Source organism: Protopterus annectens, chromosome 13.part0, assembly GCF_019279795.1.
Source record: "Protopterus annectens isolate FY-2018-M chromosome 13.part0, PAN1.0, whole genome shotgun sequence".
Taxonomy (NCBI): Eukaryota; Metazoa; Chordata; order Ceratodontiformes; family Protopteridae; genus Protopterus; species Protopterus annectens.
This window is the reverse complement of record NC_056747.1, coordinates 259,609,771-259,631,424: the sequence shown is the minus strand read 5'-3', so window position 1 is coordinate 259,631,424 and position 21,654 is coordinate 259,609,771. Positions and strand designations below refer to the sequence as shown.

The 21,654-nt window shown below is 40.0% G+C and overlaps 1 protein-coding gene across 1 annotated transcript in view; it reads right to left on the bottom strand.

Annotated features, from left to right (window-relative positions):
- ABCA7 (ATP binding cassette subfamily A member 7) overlaps window positions 1-21,654 on the bottom strand; it is an 882,362-nt gene that overhangs the window by 829,936 nt on the left and 30,772 nt on the right. Inside the window, exons 5-6 of the mRNA XM_044053819.1 lie at window positions 7,205-7,326; window positions 4,514-4,708 (exon numbers count right to left, since the gene is read on the bottom strand). Coding sequence (XP_043909754.1) covers window positions 4,514-4,708; window positions 7,205-7,326 — 317 coding nt within the window. The remainder of the gene's footprint in view (window positions 1-4,513; window positions 4,709-7,204; window positions 7,327-21,654) is intronic.

Genomic DNA, 21,654 nt, shown 5'->3' with positions numbered 1-21,654 from the left:
AAATGTTTAATTTGCAAGGGTGTAGGGATATAGGGTCTTGAGCCCCTCCTCCCTTTGTAAATCACAGAACATTAGAGCAGCACACATTTTTTTTTTTTTTTTTGAATGTTGGTTGTATATACATATAGGTTTTCCATTATCACTTGGAAATATCAAAGCCCAAATGCAGGGGTGACTGAATACTATGCAGCCAAAGAGAGAAAACATATAGAAGTAAACACCCCATCATTTTAATATTCATCAGCTTGAATGTCAAGAATGTTGCATGTAAAAGTGAAATGCTGGTGCAAGGCAGGGCACCAGAAATGAAAACACTGTGTGCATTGAGAAATGGATTGTCTAGATTGATCAGGAATCTTAGGAATAAAGTGAACAGTGAGATGCTTATGGAAAAAAATATATATATGTTTACTATTGTTTATTCAAATGGAAAAACATTTTCCGTTCAAATTAACGAATAGTTAATACCGAAAGTGCAAAAAACTACCGGTGACAATATCAAACCAAATGCCCAACACATTTGACTCTACATTGCTGTCGAAACCACTACATGATAGCCAGATAGGAGCTGATGTACATCAGACTCCTATACGACAAATCACTAACTCCGAGATCGCACTACAATGGGGATGTGGATGACTTTCTACTCCCCACTGTACCGCGATCTCTGTGCAGATATAGTCTACTTACACTTGTGCGAATGCAGTAGTGCATTCACATAAGTGGAATCGACTATCTGGTTCACAAATGTTTGTGCGGTCGACATTCTGATTCTCGGCACATTGCAGCCGAAAGAATGTCATTCGCACAAACGCATGTATACATTTTATATATATATATATATATATATATATATATATATATATATATATATATATATAGACACACACATATATATATATATATATACAGACATGCGCGCACACATGCAAACAGGCGTGCACACACATACACGCACTCTCAAGATGTTTGTTTATTCACTTGTGATATACAACTGCTATGTAAATGCTTGATCTACATCAGCCAGACTGCACTTCTGTAAAGCAGTCATCCGTGCATCAAGAGCTTTGGTTCTGGACAATGGGTGACAAATGATTTTCCCCAATTTACTGTGTACCTCCTGTACAGAAAACAGTAAGTTCCTTAGGACAGTCTTCCTTGAGGTCATTTGTGTAATCCTTCTCCTTCTGGACTTGTTAACTCAAGAAAGTGAACCTGAAGTTGCTGATACCATGCTGTCAGTGTCTTTTAAATGTATCCAGCACTATAAGTTGCAAGGTCATACACTTACCAAAAGGTTTAGGGTAGCAGTCACTTAATTTTGGAATAATGGGTGCCATATGTCTATCATGCCAATCATATACTAGTCTTTGAACCACTTCAGTGCTCACAAAGGTATTTTAATTTTTTTTTTTTTTATTTACTAGTGTTTGTTAACAAGGGTGTAACACAGACTCCCAGTGGATTGTTTTAAGGAGACCAGGAGTAAATGTGTACACACACACAAAGTCAGTACAGAGAATGTCTTAACCAAAGCAACCTATGCTGGGTGAGCAGAGTAGGCGGACAGGGAGATTTTTTTTTTTTTATTTATGCTACACAATTATAATTGCTTAGACATAGTAAAGCTTTGCGGAGTCTAATTATAGTGGCTGCCAAAAAAGCAGTTACTAGAAAACGGAAATCCAAGTCTAGACCAACTTTACTAGAAGTAGTGAATAAAGTAACAGAGATAAAACAACTGGAATTGGGATCTTTAGAAGGGAAGGAGCAGACTACTACTTCTTTCGGCTTTTCCCGGTTAGGGGTCACCACAGCGGATCACCTGTCCGCTCATGATTGGCAGTGGAAAATGGGAATTGTGAGAACAAGATATGCAGAGCAGGAACAAGGTTTAAGAGGCAGGATTTGAATGAGCTATATAATGCTTAACTGACAGTGACTGGATAGTTTATAAGTGATCTATAATGTTTACAACTAAAGTTGTTTCAATGGTGTCTGATGTAAACTGATGTAAACTAACTAAAGTGATATCATTTTGTATACTTTTTATTTATAACCACAACAAACAGCAACAAGAACCAAGAAAAATCCAAATGTCCACAAGCGACAGAAACCAGGAACTGTGATGTTAAAACGTCAAATCTTTATTTCACCACCACAAAACAAAATCCACAATAAATAATAATTTTACTTTTTATTTATATAAATGTAAGATTGCCTTTGTCATATGTGTAAATTTAATAAACATGTTTGGAAAAGAAAAATTAAAGTTCATCAGAACGCTCGAGTGAGGTGTAAATGAATACTGCAAGTGTAAACATCATAAAATTAGATGAAATGATAACATAGCTAATCAATTTAAAGTCTCTCAAACAATTAATATGAAATAAAACAAGTTTCACATGCATTGCTGTGCAGCTAGAAATGTAAGGCAAGTAGACAGAGTCTAAGGGTTCTAAGTGAAAGACAGTTACAGAAAATAAAACTTCAAACAGGTCTACTATCACAACAAAAATGCACAGAGAAGGCTGCAACAGAACTATACATACAGAAAAAGAAATAACATAATGCGCAAGAAATACTCAAAAACTAAACATTCAGTTTCATAAAAAGTAGGAAATGTAGAATATTCTAACAATTACATGAAAGTAAACATGGTTAATATATAAAGAACCAGTCCTTATAAATGAAACTGACACTGCTGTTCTAACCTGAACTGGTAATTAATTCCATAATTCTGGGTCCCACTAGGGGAATACATCACTGAAAGTTGCCAGGGAGTACAGTGTTAAGGTCAGAATGTTTGCAGTAGATTTATAAAGCAAGCAAAAGAATGTTTTTACCTGCAACGAGGTATCAAGGAATTACAGAGACAGAAGGTATTCTGTAAGGTACTGAAGACAAAGACAGAGCAACTTTGCACTGAAGACAAAGACAGAACAATTTTTTTGTTTGCAGGGGGGGGGGCAAAGAGCATGTTTGCTTTTAGCAAGGCAGTGTACTGTAGGTGTAACTTGCATATGGGGGGGGGGCAATTTTGCCACCACATACATTCCACATAACAGCCACACCCCATGCTATGCAATGGATGTGGTACTGCATAACTTCGGGAGAGGGCAAGTGCTGAAAAAAAGTATTTAGTGCAATGCCACCTCCCAGGAAAAGTGGTAACAGACAATGTCTGCAATGCAGAGGATGCAGGATAGGGTCACTCACTTACTGGGGCCATATCTTTCAGGTCCGTGCAATATAATCACCTTTTGTTGCTCCTGAAAATATTATGACAAATCAGCTGGTGGCAGTGCTATTTGAACCTGCTCCCCACCAAAAATGCTGGCTGTTTTTATACTATGGAGCAGCAGCGTGCTCACTTGTATTCTGCTATGCTACCCTTTGTTACACAGTTCAATAAGGTGCAAGCCCCTTATACCTTACTGTGTTGTACAGTAAGGGTTGCTATGCAACATTTATGAAATGCAGACCAATCAAACTTGTGCTTTACTGCACTATGAAAGCCATCTTCACAAATTCCACCTAAAACCAATAAAATTAATTTAGAATACTGCTGAAAAAAATGACTAATTTTCAAGTGAGAAAATTATTTTGTAAACAAGCTTCAAAGGCAGTAGTGAAAACTGTGAAAAGCCAATGAATGCAGTTTTGATGTTGACAATACACATCATGAAATGAACCTTCACTGTTGATAAACCTTGACAGTCTTATAACTTGCGCTTTGATATAATTTATCTTTACATTTTAACAGCTATTATTATATAAACAAGTAAGTTTACAAAAATGTTCAATGCAAGTTTCTTCTCAGACCTGTTGGCATATTAGGAACACCTAAAAAAGTAATGTTGTCACAACATCTCACTGACGTAAATATTAAAAATTAGATAGACTGACTCAAAATTTCAATGAATTCTAGAAAAGACTGCACACCCATTCCACAGAAAGCAAAATGCCTATATAATATGCAGAGAACAATGGATTTTTACACACATTGTAAATATGTTAACATGCTATGCTACACCAGATCTATATTAGCAAGCATAGGTGCAATAACTGCACAGTTACTCTACTCTGTGGAACAGAGGACTAGTTTATGAGAACTTTGCGGCCTATGAGAAGAAATGAAATCACAGTGGGAGGTCAAAGGAAGAAGTTCCCCAAAGTCCTTGCTGTGCTATCCAAATCCAACTTGGTATGGCAACACTGCCAAGTGTGTGTGTTGAGGGGAAGTGGAGTTTAAAAGCCCACAATACCAATTAACTGATTTTGCAGCATGCACAGTAGACACCTCTGTCAGGAAGTGATGCATACAAAATAGTGAGGCTGGCAGAAATCTACTATTCGTAGCTACAAGTTGCAGTGGCTTGCAGGTTTGAGTAAAAATAAATAAATAAAAACGAATCTTGCATGAAACGTTAAATTGTTCACAAATCAAATTAAGTACCAACTAGATAACAGATGCTTAATGTTGATAATATCTGCTCCCCCCAATACTCACCATAAGAAGTCTGGGATAATCTACTTGTGTCAAGAATACTTTCTCCATGTTCTGTAGCTGATCTGTGGGAAGGGCACAAAGATGGGCCTGCATATCACTGAAGGATTTCTTGTTCTTACTCATCAGAAACTTGGCCAGCAAGGATGTGTTGCAGACTACCTCCTTCAGAGGCACCCCTGATCTAGCAAGGGACAGCTACAGAGAAATGAGGAAAACAAGAGGTGCTGTATTAATTATTCGTGTAGACCAATCTTTAAAAAAAATGGTGTAACCTTCTCGAGATATATTTATGAAATGTATCACAGTGGAATTAAAGCATTTTCAAAAAACTGCTTATTTGCTTCAGCTATACGTTTCATCATAAACAACTTGCGATGCACGTAAAAAAAAAAAAAAACTGTGTATCAGTGAACTTTTCTGTATCCAAGCTAATTTGCAAACAAAAAGGCAAGGCACGTATTTGTACTACTGGTGCTCCAGTTTTAAAAACAGCTCAGACTGCTAGGTCAGTCAGTCTACTCTTGTCTTCTATACAGAAGGCATGCAAACCTCTGTGCCTGAATGCACTAGTGGACATAGGGAGGACAGCAAGCAAACAGCACACTGCTGCATTTTGGATGGGGTAAACATGCATGATTTTGAATGGCACAATTCCTACAAAGAAGAATGCCATTGCATTTAAATGTTGTATGACAAACATAGTGCAGGTTTCTTCTTTTAACTGATCAAAACAATGCAAATCATTAGACACATCATACATGCATCCCCAGCTGAAGGAAAACCTAAAGCAGACTGCAGAAACACCACCTAGGCACTACCTACAATGCAAAACCATCTCACTGCACAATTCACTGAGCAGTTTAGCATGGGGTACAGGAAGTCAAATCTTCAAGTTGCACAATGACAAAAATTACTATGAGTTGTATATTAAAAGGTTTTTAACAAAAAAGTTACTCAGATAAGGCTTTAGAGCACTTAAAATTAAGGAGCACAAGTGTTGGATTGGGCAAATGCTTATGCATGAAACTGCATTCCAATGAAAGTTTGTTAGTGTTTTTCCCTGTGGGCACACCCCATTCCCCCCATACAAATGAACTTGACCCTATACCTCCCCTTTAAATATACTACTTCTGAGGTCATTCCATCTTTGGGATAAGCAGAGCTCTCCTCAAAAAGCAGCCCATCTGTTTTTGCTTCACAGATCCAGAAATGTACAATGTGTATTATTACTCTTGCAAGTACGACAGCATCAGTTAAGTGCATTACTCTCTTAATAGGAAAGTGTTGTCAATGTCTAATTATACAACGACCCCCCCCCCCATTAATATTCCAAAATGTGCACGCTGATTGGTCAGTGTGCACACTGTAAATCATAGTTATAGTAATGGAAAAAGGTCCAGTCACCCTGACTTTTTCCATTAGTTTTTTTTTTTTTTTTTTAAGAGCAATGGAGAACGCACAATCTCTGTTGCTTTTTACAACACTTTAAAAAGCAATGGAGATCTTGCTTTCTCCGTTGCTTTTTTCAAAACTGTCTCGCTATGTTAAATGGGTTTAACATAGCGAGACAGCTTTAAAAAATAAAAAGCAATGGAGATTCTCCATTGTTTTTTTTAAAGCTGTCTCGCTATGTAAAACTAGTTTAACATTAAGAGACAGTTTGCAAAAAGCAATGGAGATCTTGCTTTCTCCGTTGCTTTTGCCCACAGCTCTGATGTACTGCGTAAGTATACTCATGCGCAGTACGTCATAACTGCCACAGAATACCAGACAGCTGTGGAAGGGCAGCAAGGAGGCATTATACAATGCCATTATTTAAGAAAAGTAATTTTTTTTTTCTTAAATAATGTCATTGTATAATAGCAATAACCTGCTTCTGGGTGTGGGTAATGCTGGATTTACCCACGGTTGTCTTTGTTTGGCCACTCGGGCTTCGCCCTCGTGACCTAAACACACCAACTGTGGGTAAATCCAGCATTACCCACACCCAGGCGTGGGTTATTGCTATAATATCAACCACATAATATTAAAACGCAGTTTTGTTCAGATTTCATAAGAAAAAGCTCCATGACTGCTTTCATATGCCAACTGACATAAATAAATAGTTTATTCTACACATACAAAAAAAACTTCAAAATAAGAGTGTCTCTGAACCACAGCATTAGACTTACGAAGTTAGAGAAGACTAACTTATTGTGACTTTCCAGCGTGGCCCTTCTATGGAAGATGGCACTTTTCTTCAAGAAAGGACATACATGTTCCTAATGTTCTTATTGCTACTTCAGCTAGAGTTTTGCATAACCCCTTTGTTGACTAGGTTACTCCTACTAGGCAAGTGTCCTCTTTTCGGGGGGGGGGGGTATTCACATGGACTACTAGGAAAAGATGCTGGAACATGCAAACATACCATTTCAGCATAAAGTACAGAAGATTCTTGAAAAGCTCAAGTGGGAATAGAACATGAATTATACCAAACAACTCCTTTTATGATTATCTTAACATATTTTAAAGTTATAATCAAAGAGGGGCAATCACACTTCTGTGAAAGTTCAGATTTCAGACTTATGTTGTAGAATGTAGTCTGGTATGAAAAGAGGATTGCCTGGTTTAATAAGAAAACATAAAACCCCACAAATGACAGCAGATGCATGCACACACAAAAATAGCATAAACATAACTTATGTAACTTACAATATTGGGGCTCAGCTCCGCCATCAACAAATCATTCACCTCTTGTGAAGACAAGCTACTGTTTTGTCGCAAGTAGCTTGAAAATGTTTCATCTGTCCTTAAGTAATCACCCACCGTTTTTCCTGAAAACAAAAAATGCAACATCTGAATTATATTCCATTATGTATGTGTTTCAGTACTTAAGAGAGTCCAACAGTCGGTGAACTTCCATAACTAATGTACTGTCATATTAACTTGTTTCCTCCATTAAGCCCTACTTGTCCGTATACTACATTCATTCCGCATTTTCATTTCTGTTCCTGAAGTGCTGTCTTCCACTGTACCCACAATGAAGGTTCACACCTGGAAATGATTCTGGTTCACTTTATCATTCTGATACAGGATATTAAACACACTTGTCAATTAAGCAAGCACAACTGACACTCAGTTTATGCAACCCTCCCCTCGACATGCATCTCTGAAGTACACTCCCAGTTCTAGTGCGTTGGAACAAGGGAAAACCTGCTGTGTTATCTAGCAATGGCATGTGCAGTAACATCAGGAAAGGTTAATGGCTGACCACTTAAAGTGAGCATTATATGCTCAAGTTTTCTTTTCAGATTATTCTAAATAGTTATAAATATGGGGCTATTGGTAGCATCTCTGTATTTCAGCACAAGAACAAAACAGACCCGAACATTAACACTGCATACTTGCTTTTCAGTTGAGAAAATGTACATCATACAGACCCCACTCTTCTGTCACATACTGGCAGGATGAAATGTTTTCTCCCTGTGTAATCTGTCTAAATCTGCCTCCTCCACCCTCTGCCTGGTATCTCAAATCACCAGGCTGGCTGGTGTACCAGTACCCTTTCCTAAGGGTACCTACTTCATCAGCCAGTTGTCATAATTTCTCCCCTTGTATACCACGGTGATTGCTTCACTCCCCTAACAAGGTGATATGATAGTTTACTTGTGTTGACTTGCATCAGAAAGGCTCAATATCCTTTCATTCAGCATGCTATTTTTAGGTATAGAGTTCTCTTTGGTTTAATATTGTAAACGCACACTATTTGTAATCTGTACAAATTTTGCCTGTACAAATGCAGATGTTTACTTCAAAAACATTAGCAAAGCAATTAGAACACGTCTCTCACTACTTTGTCTCACATTATGTCCAGCATGGGTCTACTACTAAATTCTGAACTTCCACAACTGCAAATTTCTTATGGTCGAGACCATAAAATAGAAGTTTTGAAACTTCAATCCATTTAAATGGAGATCACCATACAGAGCAGAAAGGTATATTTACAGTTTTCCTCACTGTAGTGAGATCTTGGAGTTGGTATATTTAATTAGCAGGGTGTGTGGGGAGGGGGGCAAAGGGGGGCTTGCCCCCCTGGAAAAACGTGATAAAAGATTTTTTCGTTTTTATTTTTTTTTTTATTTAAATTTCAAAGTTTCAAAACTTTAACCTTATGGTCTTGACCATAAGAAATTTGAGGCTGTGAAAGTTCAAAATTCAGTAGTAGTCCCTTCCAGCATATCACTAGGTAGGGATCAGACTACTTAACTGTCAGCAGTCCAATTAATCATGTTTGGTAAAAATCTAGTCTGTGTGAAGATTACATTTAAATGCCATAGTATTTGGTTGAATATTGCATTGAACAAAATGTAATTCAGTCAAGATGACTGCTGCAGTACTTGTACAACTCAGTAACTTTAGGGTAAAAGTTGGGGTTTGCATTAGGGGTGATAAAGATTTGGTTATGACTAAGTGCAAGTGGGGAACACAGATTAGGTTTACAGTTGAGGGGAGTTTGAGTGTGGAAGACTTTACTGTTACAAGAAAATAAAAGCAAAATTCAGAAAATGTCAACCACAGGAAAAGTTTAATAATCCATGTAATAAGTGCTTTCATCCTTTAACACAATTAAGGACTTCATCAGATACTTCACATAAATGCAGCCTTAAAAAAAAAAAAAAAAAAAAATTGCCTTAACAAAATGACAGTTTTTTAAAGCTGCATTTTCTTGCGTGAAGTATCTGATAAAGTCTTTTTTTTTGTTAAAGGATGAAAGCACTTATTAAATGGATTATTAAACTTTTCCTGTGGTTGATATTGTTTTCTGGCTTTTTCTGTTTCTGCTAGTTTGGCCAGAATCGACAGTTCTCTTGGATTACTAGTTACAGTTCTGCCGTTTACTATTTGATGAAGCTACTTTCTTACAACACTTTGTAGCACAATTCCTGCTTTATAGCTAAGTAGATGTGAAATCCAATAAGAGAGTTTGAACATTGCAGGGACCTAATTACTAATCATCTCTGCATGGTGGCCAGAGCAAAGGTCTTAGTCAAACCTGATCCAAAGTTAGCTTTACGTTTTGACCTGAGGGGATTTGTATTTTTTTTTTTTTGGGGGGGGTAGTGTTATGGTTGAGTTATTAGCAAGTCTATGGGTGGTGCCAAAAAGCATAACTGACATTTGTTTGCAGCCAATATATACTTTTTGGAGGACACTCCTTAAGTTATTTTAGAAAAACATCCCATCTCAAAATTTCTGAAAGTTTTGTTACAGATTTATTTCTACAGGATTGAAGGAGGAAGCAGATCTCATCAGAAATGGATCATATGCATACTTATTTGGCTCATCTGTGGAGGAAGAGTTGATGACTTATAAAAAGAACAATGTTTACCCTGTGCCAGTAGTCCATTATGGTTTTGCAAATGAGGTTTTTAATTATGTTCATAATGGAGTTTCTGGAGGCCAAGGTTCTGAAACTATTTTTTTTAGAAACCTCCACCTCAACAGCAACCCCCTACTCCTACAGTCCCCAGGAGATCTTCACTGATAGGACAGAGGAACAAAAGAGAAGAAAAGGGAGAATTACCCCACTCACCAGGCCAACATCAGAACTACAGAACAAAATGGGGAAAGGGTGAGGTAATAGGTCATATTGATTTCTTTAATACTACTATGGGTCCTGATTTGGACCCTGTGTGTACTTTGGATTTGAATTACTGGAATTTTCACCTGGATCCACATTTATCCCCCTGCTCAGCTGAATTAGGTGTGCTGTCAAGCACTGACTGATACTGTGGCTTCAGACAGTGGTGTACTTATGGGGAAATAAGCTGATGGTATTCTTTCTCCTATAAAACTTGATATTTAATTTGAATCAGATGGTTTTAAGATCTACAAACTACAGTCTATATTTATTACTGAATTTTAATCAATAAATTTAATAAAGGCTTTACATTTGTGCCAGTGAAAAAAAAATTGATTTAGTTGATACTCTTATGGAGCTTAAATTATTTTCTAGCAAGTTAATCATCTCTGTTATGATATGAGATAAATGTATTACAAACAACCAAGAACATTATAGGAGAAGAAGTACATACAACCTCTATTATAACCAGCTTTGTTTTTGCTTGAAAAACTTTGTGAATTTGATCTCAGGATGATGGATCAGCATTAGAAGAAATAGTTCAATTTAAGTAAAAGGGAGTATATGCTTTTGCACAAATTATCCAGTAACCCTAACATTCAAATTATGAAACCTGATAAGAGTGCTGGTATGGTCATCATGGATAGCACTCTACATATGGCCAAAATGCATCAATACGTTTATAACAGTTTTTTTTTTTGAATGCACTAAGAACCAAATTAATTTATCTTATCATAAGACTGATTTACGGTTAGGGGAAGCTTCCTTGGAATCTGGGTTTAGTAAGAACACAAATACATGAAAAGGGACATGGAGGAGCTGTCTGGTCTTGTAGCCCAGGCAGGTATGACCCTAGCCCCGAGTAGCATCCTGCCATCACCCAGAATGACACCACAGTACAAGGACAAAATGATTGACTTCAACAATTGGCTAAGCTTCTGGTGTCATTCTAAGGGGATCAAGTATCTGTCTGCCTGGGATGACATGATCGACAAACCACGATTCTTTTCCAGAGATGGCCAGCACCTGTCGCCCCTGGGATTCCAGATACTGGCTAAGGCTCTAGCCACCCCTATAGTGCCTTTTTAGGCAAGGTTCAAATGACAAATTCACCACTGTAACAGGTACAAGCAAGAAGACTCTGAGGGTATTGCTACTCAATGCTAGAAGTCTAAACCTCAAAATGCACTCACTCGAGGCACTCCTTAAAATGGAGAACATAGACATCTGTGCAGTGACGGTTCAAGGCTCCAGACAGTACCCCTGCATTACCAGGCTATAATTAATAACACACCTTTCGGCCACTTAACCTGGACCGAAATACTAAAGGTGGAGGCGTGTCCATATTCATTAAGGATATCCACACCTCCACGCTAGTTGCTCAGCATAATGCATCTGAGATTATCCAAGTGCAACTAACTCTGGGCAAGACCGCAATCCAAACTGCAGCTTGCTACAGATCCTCCACCATGCCCCAGGATTCCTACTCATTTCTTGATACACTGGAAAATATTAGGGTATAACCTAACACCCTAATAATGGGTGATTTCAACTACCCCACCATTAACTGGGAAAACTACTCATGCACCAACTCTTGTGCTCAATGTTTTCTGGAATTCATAGGTTCATAGTTTAGTACTAAGCTAACTGCCCTTGCGAGCCATTTTAAGCCTAGCCAATTATCCCTTGTGAGACTCGAAACTTGCACCTTGGGTTTGTAAGGCAAACACCTTAACCATTAAGCCACCCTCCCAACCCCTTAAGCCACCCTCCCAAACCCTTCATAAATTCCAATGCCTTGGATCAACTTATCCACACCCTTACCAGGGGCAGCAATATCCTAGACCTGGTTATTACCAACATGGGCAACCAATGCTCCACACCAGAGGTCAATTCCTTGTTGGTCAGATCTGACCACAAGCTAATCACCCTAGACATCCACATCCCTCCCCAACCCCCCATTAGGGAAACCACAGTAAAAAAATGTCTCCAAAGCCAACTTCACGCTTCTTAAGACAGAAATGGCAAACTTCACTACACCCATGCTGACAGACAACAGAAGTATGACTGCTAAATCCTACACAAATGCACTTTATAAGCACTTACACGAGTGCATGGATCATGCAATCCCTAATAGAACCAAGATGCTATCCTCCAAAAAAAGGAAGCCAATCTGGTGGTCCCCTGCCATAAACAAACTCTACAACAGAAGAAAGAAACTGTTGCAAAAAAAAAAAAAAAAGAGAGAGAGTAAAATCCCATGATTGGAGAAACTCCCTGGTCAGACTCAGTAAGAAGCTGAGATCCCTCATAAAACCCTCCAAAGCTAGTTACGAAAACAAAATTGCCACTGACTCTAAAAAGACAACCACAAAGTATTCTATAACTATGTCAAGAATCTCAATGGCAACACTCAGATCTGCTCCGAGTTACAGCACAATGGCACTAAATATACTGAACCAACTGATATTGCCAACATCCTGGCAGATAGGTTCAGTGCTAACTTTACCCCCCTGTCATCCCCTAAAGGGCCCATCTCTATACCAGAAGAATGCAAAGTTCCTCTAATCACGGCTGCACAGGTTCACACACTATCCAAAGCCAAGAACGCAGCATCCATGGGACCTGACAACATTCCAGGCTGTGTTCTACATGAACTACAGAACGAACTGGCACCCCACCCAAGTACTATGTTCAATCATAGCCTCACCTCAGGCTATGTGCCCACTGTATGGCGCACAGCGACGGTTATGCCACTCCACAAAGGGGGAGCCACCACAGACCCCGGAAACCACCGTCCCATTAGCCTAACGAGCCTGGTCTGCAAGGCTATGGAACGTATCATGGAACTTATAAACAATGACATTGGTAATCTCCAAACTCAGGACCCCACCCAGTTTGGGTTTGCAAACGGCAGATCATGTCTCCTAAACCTGATAGACTTCTTTGAAGCAGTCACCAAAGCTGTAGATGAGGGTAAGGTGGTTCACGCAGCCTATCTAGATCTCGCCAAGACTTTTGATACCATCCCCCACTCAGGAATTATAGATAATTCTCACTAAACTAGGTATAAATCCCTATGTCACAAGATTGGTTGCCAACTGGCTGACTGACAAAACCCACAGTGTGAAAGCAGCAGACTCCAAATCCAACTTCAGACCAGTGACAAGTGGAGTACCACAGGGTTCAGTCCTGGGTCCTCTCCTGTTCAGTATCTACTTCTCTGAAGTACAGGCTAACACAGAAGGTCTTTGGCTAACTAAGTTCACAGATGACTGCAAACTAGGAGCCATAATCAAAACTCCAAAAGATGTGGACATCCTATAAAAGTGCCTCACTGAGACAGATGCCTGGTGTCAAAGCCATGGCCTCAAGCTCAATGCCAAAAAGTGCATTGTCATATCCCTTTTGGTAAAAACTCTGTACCGCATAGGCAGCAGTCTACTTAACACCGAAAGTGTGATAAGAGACCTTGGGACACAGGTGGAGAGTAGTCTCTCCTTTGATAATCACATCGCCACAGTAGTCAGGAAATCCTACCTCATGACAAAAGATTTCTCATCCAGGAAAAAAGAGGTCATTGTTCCCCTCTACTCATCACTCGGACCCATTATAGTGTACAATGCCCCTTTTGGTATGTACCTCACAAGACAACAACTGGAAAGGCCACAGAAATACCTCACAAAGAGGATTACTGGCCTCAAACAGATGCCCTAAGCAGACAGTCTCAAAAAACTGCAGCTTTACTCCGTCGCATATCGCCTACTCAGAGGCAATCTCTGCCTAGCACACAAGGCTATGTCAAACCCAGAGCTTTCAGACATGCTCTACTTAAAGAAATCCCAATCCCTACGAGCTACACACTCTAGGGACCTAAATCTTCTCACCACAATAAACAGAACATGCTGGAGGGATAGATTCCTGACCCACAGACTTCCCATACTCTGGAACAAACTACCTATCTATATCAAACAAAGCTCCTCGTTAGCACTGTTCAAGAAAAATCTTGATAATTGGATGGGAGATAGGAAATTCACCCCGGGGATTACTTCTGTGGCTCTGCTCGACAGTGGCACAGGAAAATAATCTTCTTGGGTGGCGAAAGCCAGGGTACCTTTTGGCGAGTCTTATATAGGCCCTAGGGCCAATAGCCTAGTACCTACCTATGAACCTATGACTGTAGAACTGTTGCCTTTGGTATTCTTAAAACCCATAAAAATCCATTAAATCTACCCTGTAGCTACTGCTTGATCTAAAGCAGAACCTCTAGCTAAATGGGTCTATCACAAATTAAAAGTTTTCTTTATTGATGAACCTTATGCTCTTAGAGACTCCTGGGATTGTTTAAGGAATTATTGCTAGAATTAGCTATACTGAAACTAGGTCATTTGCCACAACTGGCATAAAGGTTTTTTTTTTTTTTTTTTTTTTTTAGTTGTACCACGTTTTAGGTTTAGACTAGTTTCATGAAGTCCTGATTATTAGCACTAATGTGGTCAATCATTGTTGACTGCATGGAGATGGTACTCTAACAATTTTGTGTTTTCTGATTATGAATACTTTAAACAAACTAGAGGTGTAGCTGTGGGGGCTGTATCTGCCCACATTTTTGCTAATAGTGTTCTATGGTTCTAGGAGCAACAATATATTGTGCCATCACAATTATGGAACTATATGCCTTTATAATTAAGGTACCGTAACAATATCTTGATTTTATGGATAGGAAGTACTAACAAGCTTAATAATTGTATTGATTATATTAAGAATACAACCACTTTGGAGTGTTATGAATGATGTTAGTATTGATAACTTGGACATCACCATCTATAAGAATGGTTTGTGCAATACTAATGAATCCACCATGTTTTGGAAAATCAACTTTTTCTAACTCGTATCTACACTACTAGCCATCATTCCTTTTCACAGGAAAATAATTTAGTAAAGGGACAATTTGTTAGGATACCCAGATTGTTTTTTTTTTTTTACAAGAATCTTCAGAAACTAATGTAACAAATTAAAGGGGATGTTTGTTAAGAGAGGATATCCTGAACAATTGATTGACAACACTAAAAGCAGCGTAGCTTATGACAGAAAAAGTAGATACAGTCTAATTTTTAACTGAGTAATAACTACTTCCATAGCAGTCAATAATGCCAAAGGGCTTGATAGAGCTATGGTGTTATCCTACACAAAAGTGAATAGGTTAAAAAAGAGCTTGCTATTAAAAATTGGAATCGGATTAAAGATTTTGGAGGTGGACCAATGAGTGATGTTAAAATGCCTAAACTTGTTTATAAAAGAGGTAGTAACAGAGATCTTGTTCAAAAATTACAACAGAACAAGCAATATGGTATGGCTAAATGTGGTCCATGTGCCCAGTATGGATTTACTCATGATAGTATTAATGTCACTATTAAGACCTACTCAAGAACCATTAGAAATAATTTTTAATGCAATTGTAAGACTACTGTGGTTATTTACAATGCTTTATGCATTTCCTGTGATGCCTTTTATGTTGATCCTTAACGGTCTCTGTTTTACCAAGACTTATGTGCACTACTATCCAAAGATCATAGTATGGTATTGCACAAACATTTTACCTTATGTAAAGGAATTTAAAATATATATTTGTTTTATGTTTTGCAGAAAGTTCCAAGACCTGTTTGGGGAGGTTACAAAGGCGTCTCTAATGAAGCTAGACAACTTTATTGGCAAATTAAGTTCCATGTGGCATCATCCCCAGAACTTAATCATAAAACCTCTTCACATTTTCTTCAGATATCCATAGATCTCAATTGTACCCCCTCATTTAAAGGTCACATGTTGATTAGAGTATTATCCATTTTTTATATTTTAATGCATGTCATTTTATGTAAGTATATATGTAGAAAAATGTATAACTTTTTGAATACTTTGCATTTGAAAGAGCTGTTTTTTTTTTCCTAGATTATAGTTATCATTGGATGAATCATATCACATGTTTTCTAAGACTTTTTTTTTTTTTTTTTTAACTCCTTTACTCCACTGGAGTTCATGAAGTATGCACTGTAACTTTCAATGGGGGGAGCCTAAGCCTTTTGACAGACTCAAATTATGTACTCGCATTTAAAAAAAAAATGTTCATATCGCTGGAACCAAAGGGTTATGAAAGTATGAATGCCAAACTCTTCAGCACAAACTATTTTTATAATGGTAGTAATTTTTAGATTCTAGGCCTTAAAATGAATTTTATAGGTCACAATAAAACAGTAGCTATTACATTTGTAATATTTTGTAAACAAAGAATAGTTGTATAAAATATCTTACTATAACCATAGATGCCCTTCTCTTCCGTGTTGCAGTATGCTTGGTGTGGGATTTTCTGCCTCAGGAGACCTGTATGTCGGCTCCTATACAAAAGCTTCAGCTTGGCTGCTGTAGTCGCATGAGACATCGCACATAGGGTCATAAACTAGAGACCTTAAATGTGACGTCTGCATGCACAGACCTCAGAACTTGAAAGCCCAGCTGAAGTAGAGTAGCCAGTGATGTCAGTCATAGGTTCAAGGAGCCATTTGGTGGTTAAATTGGTCACAGGGTAGGGTATAACCCCCAAGAGACCCAAGACAGATCAGTAATGAGGGAGAGAAAGGATAAGGGGGGTTAAGCTGGGTGGGAAGGAATACTGCAACATGGAAGAGAAGGACATCTATGGCTGTGGTAAGATTTTACACAACTATTCTACATCCTTCTATTCCTATGTTGCAGTATTCTTGGTGTGGCAGAGTACCACAGCTTAGTTGGAAGGAAGGGAGGAGATAGAAGAGGCCAATTCCACAAAGCCCTGCAGGACTGCTCTGGCAAATCCTTCATGTGCTCTGAAGACATTGTCTAACTTGTAGTGCCTGGTGAAAGTCTGAATGGTGGACCATGTGGCCTCTTCTAGTATGGAAGAGGTGTCCAAGCCTTTTAAAAAGGCTTTGGAAGTTGCCACTGCCCTGGTGGAGTGAGCTTTAACTCACTGTGGGAGTTTTATGCCATGGTGTGTGAATAACATAGGCAAATAGCTTTTCTAATCCAACATGCAATGGTTTGTTTGGAGACTGCCTTGCACATTGCCCAGGGCCTTAGGGTGGAAGGAAACAGAGCTGATTGGAGTTTATGAATTTGGTTTGTCTAGGTAAAATCTTAGCTGTTTGTACATCCAGGGAGTGGAGTATTCTCTCACTTTCATTGGTAGGCGAGGGGTAGAAGGTGGGTAGATGAATAGATTGATTAAGGACAGATCATTGACCACCTTCGGCATAAAGGAAGGATTAGTTCTTAGTGTTACCCTGTCCTTGTGGAAGGTAGTGTTTAGATGGGCAGGCCATTATGGCCTGTAATTTAGACACCTTTCTGGCTGAAGTTATGGCTACTAGCAGGACTGTCTTCCATGTGCACAACTGCAGAGTAGCCATACTAGCAGATTCAAATGGAGACTGGGGTTAGTTTATCCAGGATGAAGTTCAGGTTCCCATGGTGGTGAGATGGGTTTTCGTGGTAGTTTGATGTGTAAGACCACTTTTAAGAATAGCTTCACATTGAGCCTGGCTAGTAGGGAAGGGTCTAGCGGCAGGCAGACAGATTGCTAAAGAGTAAGAGAGTCCCCCCGTTGAAGGGAATTAGAGGTTTATCACCCACAGTGTCAGTGACAACATCTGCAAGTGTGGGTGGATGAGGGTTCCCTTTTGTATCAGAAGGTCTACCTTGTGGGGTAACATGTGGTGATTGCCCTTGGCTAGATTGAGAAGTAGGGGGAACCAGTGCTGACTTGGCCAGTAGGGGGTCACCAATAAGATTTTTGGATCATCTCTCCTGATTTTCAGGAGGACGTTTTGAATTAATGGGAAGGGGGGAAAGGCATATAGAAATCTTTCCTTCCATGAAATGCTGACTGCGTCTACTCTTCAAGCTAATGAGGAGTAGGTCTTGGAGCAGAAGGTCTACAGTTGTCTGTTCTGGGGCAAGGCAAACAAATCTACTTGGTGTGCCCCAGTGGTGGACAATATCTAGAAAGACATTCCTGTCCCTCCCTGTTTGTTGAGATGCACATAATTGTGGTGTTGTCTATTTGGAGAACACCTGGTTGCAGTAGTGGAAGGAAGGCTTTTCAGTGTCAGAAGGACTGCTGTCATTTCCCTCACGTTGATGTGTTTGCTCTTTAAGGAAGGGTGCCACTTTACTTGAACCCTGTAGCTTGCCACTGTGGCTCCCCATCCTAAGTCTGAAGCATTTGTACACATTAACTGGTTTGGGAGAGGTAGTTGCAGCAAGAGGCCTGGATTCAGCTGAATTTGCTGAATCCACAATTTTACATCTGACTGTAGGCAGGACAGGAGAGTGATTTTTGCTCTATTGGATGTTGCTGCTGTGACCATATATTTTTTAGATACCACTGTAGCTTTCACATGTGCATTCTGGCTAGAGGTAGCATGGGGATGGTAGCTGCCAATAGGCCAGGGTCCATAGGAATTGCCTTGCAGTTATTTGCTGGGTCTTCAGCAGGGCTTTGAAGTGGGAGGTCAGGGAGTTGACCTTGTCTTGGGAAAGAAAACCTTCCATTATGTCTGTTTTGATCCTGCAACCCAGAAATATTTTGTCTTGTTCTGGGGGTCAATGAGGATTTTGGGAGGTTGAGGGTGAATCCCAGTCTTTGTAGTAAGCACATGGTGAACTCTAGATGGATTAACAGGGTTTCCTTGTAGTCTAATAGGATCAGGACGTCATCCAGGTAGGAGTAAATATGGATACATTGTGTTCAGCAATGCACTAAACAGGAAGTGAGAGGAGGGTCCAGAAAAATGTAAGAATTTTCTGTGGGAGGGTAGAATGGGTATGTGCAGATAGGCTTCTTTCAGGTCAAGTGTGGCCATGAAAGCCAGGGCTGGTATGAGAGGGAGTAAATTTGGTAGGGACAACATTCTGAAAGTGGGCACTTTTAGGAAAAGGTTTAAGAAGGAAAGGTCTAGAATCGGTCTCCATGGCCATCTTTTTTTGGGGACCAGAAATAGTCTTGAATAGATGCCCTTTCCTTCCCCCTGGAGGGACAGGTTCTATGGTGCCCAAGTTCAGAAGGTCTGTCAGAACCTGTGCGAACAGGTGTGTCTGATTTTTGTGTGGGAAGGGAACGCCCCCTTAAGGGTGGTCTTTCTTTCCAGGAGAGGAAGTATCCTTTTTGAATAATAGCCAGAACCCATTTGTCTGTGGTGATGGTTTTCCAAAAGGGGAGGCAGTTGGAGAGGCAGGCGAAAAGTGGAAGGAAGGTAAGCCAGTCACACATTGTTGGGGCTTACTCTATCTTGAAATGGCTGTCTAGAGGGAGGCTGAGAGAGGTTTGTCTTCTGGTTCCTCTTCTGTGTCTGGAAGAGGTAGGTCCAAGCTGGGGCAGGGTTTCGTCTGCCAAAAGTGGCTTAGGCAGGTTAATTCCTGTAATATTTAGGAATAGGGGACACCAGAAGATGCTTGATGTCTTGCAGTTCCTTACTCTTTTCCTGCAGATTTTTGAGTAGATCTGCAGACTGTTTACCAAACAGGAAATTAGGGTCCAGAGGGGCATCTAAGATTTTAGACTTGACGTCTTCTGTTAAGAGTTGCAGATGAAGCCAGGAATACCTCCCGAGAACAGTGGCAGATGCTACAGTGCATGTAGAGGCCTCTGCAGCATCATAACTACATCTAATGGAGTGTCTGACTACTTGGGCAGCCAGAAATAGTTTGGAAGAGATGTCAAGATTTAGTGGGGCAGTCTGGAGTAGCAGCCAGCAGAGTAGCTGCTTGAGAGACTAGGTCCAGAGCATATTTGGTCATATGGGTTTGATAGCTGATGGCCCTAAAGGCCAGTGTGGAAGAGGTGTAAACCTTCTTTCCAATTCTATCCATTATTTTGCTGTCTTTCTCCGTAGGTAAGACAGGCAGATAGAATGAGTCTGGATTGTTTATCTGGTGAAATGGCAATCACAACAGCATCTGCCAGGGAGGTTTGACTAGAAATTTCTGTTCATCAGGCACCTTGTAAAAGTAGCCTGGCCTCTTAGGGGAAGGTGACTGAGAATCTGGTGTCTTTGATGTGGAGGAAAAAGCATATATAAATAGGCTGGAATGACAGATGGAATGGCAGAAGGGGAGGGAGATTCCACTTGTAATAGTTCAAAATAATTTGTGTGGTGTCTCATTTGACGTATTCCTTCACTTTGGTTATGGTTTCACCAAAGGTGATATCCTCTGGAGGGGAGTCCCCTTCAATGGATTTTTAATCTGGGGAATAATACTCTTGAGGAGAGGCTATTTTTGAAGTGGAAAATATAGATTCATCTAAAAGATGAATAACAGATCTCTTGCTCTTCTTCCCTATCTTGAGAGGTAGGTGGGAGAGAGGAGGCAGGGCTAGGGCTGAGGAGAGGAAGAGTAGATGGAGAAGAGCATGATGGCCTAAGGGCCATAAATGCCTGCATCAAAGATGAGGTGAAGGACTGCCAGTCAGGTAGGCCTTTGGCAGGTACAGCCAGATGTTTGATTTTTTTGTTTCTTTTTGACTGGGATAGTCTTAGGCATAGGCCTGGAATTGGAAGCCTGGCTAAAGGCAATTCTGTCGGAAGGCGGAATCCCCGGAGGCTCGGCTGTGTCTGGTTCCCCGTCGACCTTGGCGGTAGCTGATGTCTGGGTTAGCTCCGGGGATATGCTTGTCATCAACTGCGAACTGGCTTCCTCAAAGGTCGCCGCAGAAGTAGACAGATCTGTCGGATGTCCCTCAACTACTAAATCGCTAGCTGGCGGGGCATCCGAAAGTGAAGCTGCAGTGGAAGACAGCCTAGGAATCTTGCCCTTCATTCAAGGAGGTTTAGTTGGAGCCTCCGTGATGAGATCCATCCTGTGTGCTAATTTTTTAAGTCAGTTTTCTAGCTAGAGATTAAGTGCAGCCAGATGGTTGCGTAGGGTCTCAGGAAATAAAGATTGGTAGATAGAGCAAGTGTTGTGATCGTTCTCCCGGCCTAAGCAAAAAAACGCAGCGGTCATGCGTGTCTTTATCTGGCACCTGCATTGGCATTTGCCCTTTTTTGCTGACATCGGCTAAAGATTACTACAACAAACCAAGCTTTAGCTACAGGTTAAAGAAGAAAACCCCAATGAGGTAGTTAGCTTTAGTAAGTCTTGCTGTGAAGGAATGAAGCACACGATGTGACGGTAATCTGCAGGTGGAAAGTTCAGAGGTCTTTGCGTACAGACGTCACATTTAAGGTCCCTGGTTTATGACCCTACGTGTGACATCCCACAGAAGTAGAACAGCCAAGCTGAAGCTTTTGTATAGGAGCCCACGTACGGGTCGCCCGAGACAGAAAATCCCACACCAAGAATACTGCAACATAGGAATAGAAGGCTAAGGACTTGTGAGTGTTACTTGGCTGTTGAGATATTTAGAAAACTGTGAAAATAATATCTATATAAATGAATATCATACATCCGCGGTGGTGGTGCTTTCTTGTTAGCGTTATTTGCCACACCG